At 39.1% G+C, this 8,484-nt stretch overlaps 1 protein-coding gene across 2 annotated transcripts; it reads left to right on the top strand.

The window, feature by feature from the left end:
• The first annotated feature begins 3,515 nt into the window (after positions 1–3,515).
• On the top strand, positions 3,516–8,264 carry LOC111173013 (kelch-like protein 24). Of its 2 annotated transcripts, XM_089907884.1 has the most exons (2): positions 3,516–7,640; positions 7,830–8,264. In XM_089907884.1, the coding sequence occupies exons 1-2, from the start codon at positions 6,417–6,419 to the stop codon at positions 8,217–8,219; spliced, it is 1,614 nt and encodes a 537-aa protein (XP_089764010.1). In that variant the 5' UTR covers positions 3,516–6,416; the 3' UTR covers positions 8,220–8,264. The 2 variants fall into 2 exon arrangements, with proteins under 2 accessions (XP_089764010.1, XP_089764009.1); XM_089907883.1 differs by having other exon boundaries at positions 3,520–8,260.
• The last annotated feature ends 220 nt before the right edge of the window (positions 8,265–8,484 follow it).

Below are 8,484 nucleotides of genomic sequence, written 5' to 3'. Positions count from 1 at the left end.
CATGTTTGTGACTTATCCAGCTTTCTTCTGGTAGTTGATTTCTAGTTTCATACCATTGTGATTGGAAAAGATGTTTGATATAATTTCAGTCTTCTTAAATATCTTGAGATTTGTTTTGTCCCCAACATATGGTCTATCCTTGAAAAAGTTCCATCTGCACTTGAGAAGAATGTATATTCTGCTGCATTTGGATGGAATGTTCTGTACAAATCTATCTAATCCATTTTGTATAATGCTTTATTTAAGGCTGTTGTTTCCTTGTTGACTTTCCATCTGGATGATCTATCCATTGATGTAAGTGGGGTGTTAAAGTCCCCTACTATTACTGTGTTGCTGTCAATTTCTCCCTTTAGGTCTGTTAATAGTTGTTTTATATATTTTGGTGCTCCTATGTTAGGTGTATACATATTAATAACTATTATGTCTTCTCAATTAATTATCTCCTTTATCATTATATACTGTTCATCTTTGTCTCTTGTTACCTTTTTTTTTGGCTTCAAGTCTACTTTGTCTGATATGAGTATGGCTACATTTGCTTTCTTTTGGTTCCCATTTGCTTGGAGTATCATATAACATCTCTTCACTTTGAGCCTATATTTGTCCTTAGAGCTCAGGTGAGTCTCCTGGAGGCGGCATATCATTGGGTCTTGTTTTTTAATCCATTGAAGCACTCTCTGTCTTTTGATTGGTTCCCTCAATCCGTTTAAACATAGAGTAGTTACTGATAGATGAGAACTTGGTATTGCCATTTTATCTTTTGTTTTCTAGTTGCTCTATATCTCCATTGTTTCTTTTTCCTTGTGTTTCCATCTGCCATTTTGGTTTGAGGTTTTCTATGATGTTTTTCTCAGTTTACTCTTTTTAAATATTTTATTTCATGTCTGTGCTCTAGATTTATGTTTTGTGGTTACCAAGAGGTTGTATAAGCTTTCTCTTGGATAAAATAGTCCTTTTTCTGCTGATAGCATCTTATCTTTATTTACCTATATGGGTTTCATCCTTTTCCCCTTGCCTTTTGTGTTTTTGTCATCTCAAATTATCCCTTTTTACATTGCAAGTTTATTACCAAATTGAAGTAACTAAAGTTATTTTTCTGCTTCCCCCCTGCTTTAAACTTTATGCTATAATAAAGTGTTTAAAAACCTATTCTGGGGAATTCCCTGGTGGTCCAGTGGTGAGCACTCTGTGCTTTCACTACAGAGGGCCTGGGTTCAATCCCTGGTTGGGAAACTAAGATCCTGCAGGCCACGTGGCATGGCCAAAAAGAATAAAAAATAAAAACCTATTCTGATAAAGAGAAAGAGTTGAGATTTTCTGCTTGTGCCTGTCTATTTATTACCTTACTCAAATTTTTGTGTACTCTTGCCTTTTTGTTTCTTGTGGAAGAGCTGCTTTCAGCATTTCTTGTAAGTCAGGTCTACTGTTAATGAACTCCCTTAGCTTTTGTTTGTCTGGTAAAGTCTTTATTTCTCCTTATATCTGCATGGAACTTTGCTGGATAGAGTATTTGAGGGTGATAATTTTTATCTTTCAGTATTTTGAGAGTGTTGTTTTACTCCCTCCTGGCCTGTAGAGTTTCTGTTGAGGAATCTGCCGATAGCCTACTGGATGGTAAGTTACCATCCTTTTTTCCCTGGCTGCCATTAAAATTCTTCGTCATTGACTTTTGACAGTTTTAATACAGTGTGTCTTGGAAGAGGTCTTTTTGCATTGGGCTAATTAAGTGTTCTCTTTGCCTCATGGACTTGTATATCCAGCTCCTTCCCCAGGTTTCGAAAGTTCTCAGCTATAGTTTCTTTAAATAAACTCTTCGCTCCCTTCTCTCTCTTTCTTCTCCTGGGATACCCATTACTCTGTTGCCCTTCCTAAAAAAGTCAGATAGCACTCATAGAATTTCCTCATTTTTTAAGTATGCACTTCTCTTCCTTCTACTGGTATCACTTCTACACTTCTATCTTTGAGCTCACTAATTCTCTCTTCCCTATGGTCTGCCCTATTTCCAGTGATTTCTAATGCATTCTTCATCTCAGATATTGAGTTCTTCAACTCCCAAATTTCTGTTTGTTTCTTTTTTAGAGTTTCAATATCTTTGGTAAAGTATTCTGTTCATTAATTTTATTTTTGAGTTCACTGAACTGTGTTTCTGAGTTTTCTTGTATCTCATTGAGTTTCTTCATGGCAGCTATTTGAATTCTCTATCAGTTAGATTGCAGTATTCCATGACTTTAAGTTTGGTTTCTGGAGAACTGTCATTTTCTCTTTGTGGTACAGTGTTACTGTGGTGGGTATTCATGGTGCTTGATGAGTTAGTTGTTTATCTACTGATGCATTTGAAGTAGCAAACACCATTCCACTTGATTCTAATGATTCAACAGGTTAGAAGTTAAAGGCTTTTCTTCTGTATTCCAGTAGGTGGCACTATAGCACAGGTTTTTGTTTTCTTACCTGAGCTGCCTCTGACTAGAATGGAGAGTTGGCCCTTTATGCCCTCCACTGCCTCTCAGAGGTGTTGACCTGAGCCCTTGTTATGGCTTCTTGTGCCTCTAGGGTCATTGGTGCTGTGCTACTGTCAGTATCACTGGTGTTGCTGCCTGGGGCACCAGGATGGTGGGCTCTTCTGCTGCGTGCAGGTTCCCCTGAGTGTCAGGCTCTGCTGCTGCAGGGAGAGAGGGAGGCTGGAGGATGGGAGTCAGGATGCATGGGAGCCTCTGCTATGTCTGGTGTTTTAAGCTCCATGGGCTCTGCTGCTGCAGGATTGGAGGAAAGGGGCTGGCATCGTGGGCACCTCAGTGGTTGGAGTGTCAGGGTGCCAGACCCCACTGCCACTGCTGCCCAGTTACCTGTGGCCACAGGTGCCACTGCAGCCAGGAGGCTGGAATTGTATGCACCACCTCCCCTGCTGCTACTGCGTTCTCTGGAATGCCAGGATTGCAGGCACCACCTCCAAGATTCCCCTATTTCCACCTGTGTGTTCCACTCCACGCACCTTTAGATGAACAGGTGTGTGGAATTCTTTGGCACCCTGGTATGTTGGGTAGAGGCACCTTTGTTGAGCTGTGGGTGTTTTACTGGTTGTAGATTGAAGGGGAGAGACTGTGTCACTTGGCCATGCTGCTGATGTCACAAGACTCCATCTCTTAATGGCAGAATGGCAAGGTCACCTAGCATAAGAGAATGTGGGTTGGGAGATATCTTTGGAAAATATTATCTGTCAGATATATGTAATATATATGCATATATTTGTGTGTGTCTATGTGTATACACAAAGAGAGATAGGTTTTCCCCCCCAAAAGAAAAACATTAGTAAATTAGTCTCAACTCTTTTTCTGTTCTTTTGTAGGAATCAAGGTTTTTCCCCTATCAGTGTTACTTCCTTCTCCTCTCCCCATTACTTTTTAGTAGCACAGATGACTACTATACACAAAAACATATCCTTAGATCAGGTAACTGCTTCAGGCAAAATGGCAAGTCTAACCACTTCCTTACCTTAGTAAGTGAACTTTTATAAAGAGGAGAGTAGTTTGGCTTCTCAACGTTCATAGCTAATCAAAAATTAGAGAATAGGACATCTTCCCTATAATTTAGATGTTATATGTGATCTCAGTTTACTGGGGTTTTGCTAGAGCCCTTTAGCAGATTACCAATCCTTTTTATAGTGCCCTTTTCCCTGAACTGCAGCTAATAACTTTTTTTTTTTTACCACTCCCATGTTGCTTTTTGCTATTGGAGGAGCATCATGTTGTATGCTTGAAATTATATTAGTAGATAGCCAGGTGCAATTTTGAATGTAACACAAAGACTTTGGAATTGCCGTGGTGGTTGTTCTCTTAATGTAGCTAAAGGCCAGAGAGAGAAGGTGCCTCATATTGTGGTTAACCTCAGTTTGCTCTAATGTAGTTAGGTTAACAGAAAGTTTCAGCCAAAGGGTGAAATTCCTGAGAGGGCAGACTGCAGAAGCAGGAAGAACTACAATCCTGCAGCCTGTGGAACAAAAACCACATTCACAGAAAGATAGACAAGATGAAAAGGCAGAGAGCTATGTACCAGATGAAGGAACAAGTAAAAACCCCAGAAAAACAACTAAATGAAGTGGAGATAGGCAACCTTCCAGAAAAAGAAATCAGAATAATTATAGTGAAGATGATCCAGGACCTTAGAAAAAGAATGGAGGCAAAGATCAAGAAGATGCAAGAAATGTTTAAGAAAGACCTAGAAGATTTAGAGAACAAAAACCTAGAATAATTAAAGAACAAACAAACAGAGATGAACAATACAATAACTGAAATGAAAACTACACTAGAAGGAATCAGTAGCAGAATAACTGAGGCAGAAGAATGGATAAGTGACCTGGAAGACAGAATGGTGGAATTCACTGCTGTGGAACAGAATAAAGAAAAAAGGATGAAAAGAAATGAAGACAGCCTAAGAGACCTCTGGGACAACATTAAATGCAACAACACTTGCATTATAGGGCTTCCAGAAGAAGAAGAGAGAGAGAAAGGACCAGAGAAAATATTTGAAGAGATTATAGTCGAAAACTTCCCTAACATGGGAAAGGAAATAGCCACCCAAGTCCAGGAAGTGCAGAGTCCCAGGCAGGATAAACACAAGGAGAAACCTGCTGAGACACATAATCAAATTGGCAAAATTAAAGACAAAGAAAAATTTTTGAAAGCAACAAGGGAAAAAGGACAAATAACATACAAAGGAAATCCCATAAGGTTAACAGCTGATTTCTCAGCAGAAAGTCTACAAGCCAGAAAGGAGTGGCATGAAATATTTAAAGTGATGAAAGGGAAGAACCCACAACCAACATTACCCTACCCAGCAGGGATCTCATTTGATTCGATGGAGAAATCAAAAGCTTTACAGACAAGCAAAAGCTAAGAGAATTCAGCACCACCAAACCAGCTCTACAACAAATGCTAAAGGAACTTCTCTAAGTGGGAAACACAAGAGAAGAAAAGGACCTACAAAAACAAACCCATAACAATTAAGAAAATGGTAATAAGAACATACATAACAATAATTACCTTAAACATGAATGGATTAAGTGCTCCAGCCAAAAGACACAGGCTTGCTGAATGGATACAAAAACAAGACCCATCTATATGCTGTCGACAAGAGACCCACTTCAGATGTAGGGACACATACAGACTGAAAGTGAGGGCATGGAGAAAGATATTCCATGCAAATGGAAATCAAAAGAAAGCTGGAGTAGAAATACTCATATCAGATAAAATAGACTTTAAAAGAAAGAATGTTACAAGAGACAAGGAAGGACACTACATAATGGTCAAGGAATCAATCCAAGAAGAATATATAAAAATAATAAATATATATGCACCCAACAGAGGAGCACCTCAATACATAAGGCAACTGCTAACAGCTATAAAAGAGGAAATCGACAGTAATACAATAAAATGGGGGGGGGGATTTAACACCTCACTTAAACCATTGGACAGATTATCCAAACAGAAAATTAATAAGGAAACAGAAGCTTTTAATGACACAATAGACCAGATAGATTTCATTGATATTTACAGGACATTCCATCCAAAACCAGCAGATTACACTTTCTTCTCAAGTGCGCACAGAACATTCTCCAGGATATATCACATCTTGGGTCACAAATCAAGCCTCAGTAAATTTAACAAAATTGAAACCATATCAAGCATCTTTTCTGACCACAGCACTATGAGATTAGAAATCAATTACATGGAAAAATACGTAACAAACACATGGAGGCTAAACAATATGTTACTAAATATCCAAGAGATCACTGAAGAAATCAAAGAGGAAATCAAAAAATACCTAGAGACAAATGACAATGAAAACAAGACGATCCAAAACTTATGGGATGCAGCAAAAGCAGTTCTAAGAGGGAAGTTTATAGCAATACAAGCCTACCTCAAGAAACAAGAAAAATCTCAAATAAACAATCTAACCTTAAGCCTAAAGGACTAGAGAAAGAAGAACAAACAAAACCAAAAGTTAACAGAAGGAAAGAAATAAAGATTAGAGCACAAATAAATGAAATAGAAACAAAGAAAACAATAGCAAAGATCAATAAAACTAAAAGCTGGTTCTTTGAGAAAATAAACAAAATTGATAAACCATTAACCAGACTCATCAAGAAAAAGAGGGAGAGGGGAGACAGTGCTTCGCTGCTGGAAGTTAAGGGGTCCTGCATGCTAAAGGAAAAATAAGCTTGATTGCAGTTCTACACTCTAAAATCAATTCTGATACTATATAACACCTTTGGACCTCGTACACTGACCTCCTCAGTCCCTAGCCCTTACTGATTAGGTTGGTGTGGAAAAACTGGGGCTTTGATCAAGCAAATGCTAAAAAGCCACATAAGGAAGATCCTTAACAGTTATTTCTCAACAATTATATAGTCAACTGATGTAACAATGGTACTAATATTGGGACGAAGACTAAACAGAGAGGATCTCAGAGTGCGTGATTCACCAGCAACAAAGCGTAAAGTTTTTGAAATGGACCCTAAATCTCTGACAGGCCGTGAGTTTTTTGACTTCTCTTCAGGATCATCCCACGCTGAAAACATAGTCCAGATATTTAATGAATTCCGAGGTAGTCGTTTGTTCACAGATGTTATCATTTGTGTGGAAGGAAAAGAATTTCCTTGCCATAGAGCTGTTCTCTCAGCCTGTAGTAGCTACTTCAGAGCTATGTTTTGTAATGACCACAGGGAAAGCCGAGAAATGTTGGTTGAGATCAATGGTATTTTAGCTGAAGCTATGGAATGTTTTTTGCAGTATGTTTATACTGGAAAAGTGAAGATCACTACAGAAAATGTACAGTATCTCTTTGAAACATCAAGCCTTTTTCAGATTAGTGTTCTCCGTGATGCATGTGCCAAGTTCTTGGAGGAGCAACTTGATCCTTGCAATTGCTTAGGAATCCAGCGCTTTGCTGATACCCATTCCCTCAAAACACTCTTCACAAAAGGCAAGCATTTTGCATTACAGACTTTTGAGGATGTGTCCCAGCATGAAGAATTTCTTGAGCTTGACAAAGATGAACTTATTGATTATATTTGTAGTGATGAACTTGTCATTGGCAAAGAGGAGATGGTTTTTGAAGCTGTCATGCGTTGGGTCTATCGTGCTGTTGATCTGAGAAGACCACTGTTACATGAGCTCCTGACACATGTGAGACTCCCTCTGTTGCATCCCAACTACTTTGTTCAAACAGTTGAGGTGGACCAACTGATCCAGAATTCTCCTGAGTGTTACCAGCTGTTGCATGAAGCAAGACGGTACCACATACTTGGGAATGAAATGATGTCCCCAAGGACAAGGCCACGCAGGTCAACTGGCTATTCTGAGGTGATAGTTGTCGTTGGAGGCTGTGAACGAGTTGGAGGATTTAATCTTCCATACACTGAGTGCTATGATCCTGTGACAGGAGAGTGGAAGTCTTTGGCTAAGCTTCCAGAATTTACCAAATCAGAGTATGCGGTCTGTGCTCTAAGGAATGACATTCTTGTTTCAGGTGGAAGAATCAATGGCCGTGATGTCTGGATTTATAACTCACAGTTGAATATTTGGATCAGAGTTGCTTCTCTAAATAAAGGCAGATGGCGTCACAAAATGGCTGTCCTCCTTGGTAAAGTATATGTTGTTGGAGGCTATGATGGGCAAAACAGACTTAGCAGTGTAGAATGTTATGATTCCTTTTCAAATCGATGGACTGAAGTTGCCCCCCTTAAGGAAGCAGTGAGTTCTCCTGCCGTGACTAGCTGTATAGGCAAATTGTTTGTGATTGGTAGAGGACCTGATGATAATACTTGTTCTGATAAGGTTCAATCTTATGATCCAGAAACCAATTCTTGGCTACTTCGTGCAGCTATCCCAATTGCCAAGAGGTGTATAACAGCCGTATCCTTAAACAACCTGATATATGTTGCTGGTGGACTGACCAAGGCAATATACTGTTATGATCCCGTTGAAGATTACTGGATGCATGTACAGAATACATTCAGCCGACAGGAAAACTGTGGTATATCTGTATGTAATGGTAAAATATATATCCTGGGTGGAAGACGGGAAAATGGAGAAGCCACAGTCACTATTCTCTGTTATGATCCTGCAACAAGTATCATCACAGGGGTAGCTGCAATGCCCAGGCCAGTGTCCTATCATGGATGTGTGACTATTCATAGATACAGTGAGAAATGCTTTAAGCTCTAAAACCAGGATACCTCACCCAAGAAGCCACAGCAATCTAAGATGAGAGGTTTCAAAAACTCCAGAGTGGGAACTTGACATATCTCCTTTTTGCAATATGCACAGAAAAGTAAAAATAATAATTGTCGTGCCTTTCTCCCCAAAATGTCAATCTTTCAAACTGTAATAAAGCCTTTTCTGTAAAAAAAAAAAAAGAAAAACAAAAAGAGGGAGAGGACTCAAATCAACAAAATTAGAAATGAAAAAGAAGTTACAACAGACACCACAG

This window comes from Delphinapterus leucas, chromosome 2 (genome assembly GCF_059928025.1).
Source record: "Delphinapterus leucas isolate spDelLeu-1000000601 "Yukka" chromosome 2, BTC_Dleu_Yukka2, whole genome shotgun sequence".
NCBI classification, from domain to species: domain Eukaryota; kingdom Metazoa; phylum Chordata; class Mammalia; order Artiodactyla; family Monodontidae; genus Delphinapterus; species Delphinapterus leucas.
This window is presented reverse-complemented; position numbering and strand designations above follow the sequence as displayed.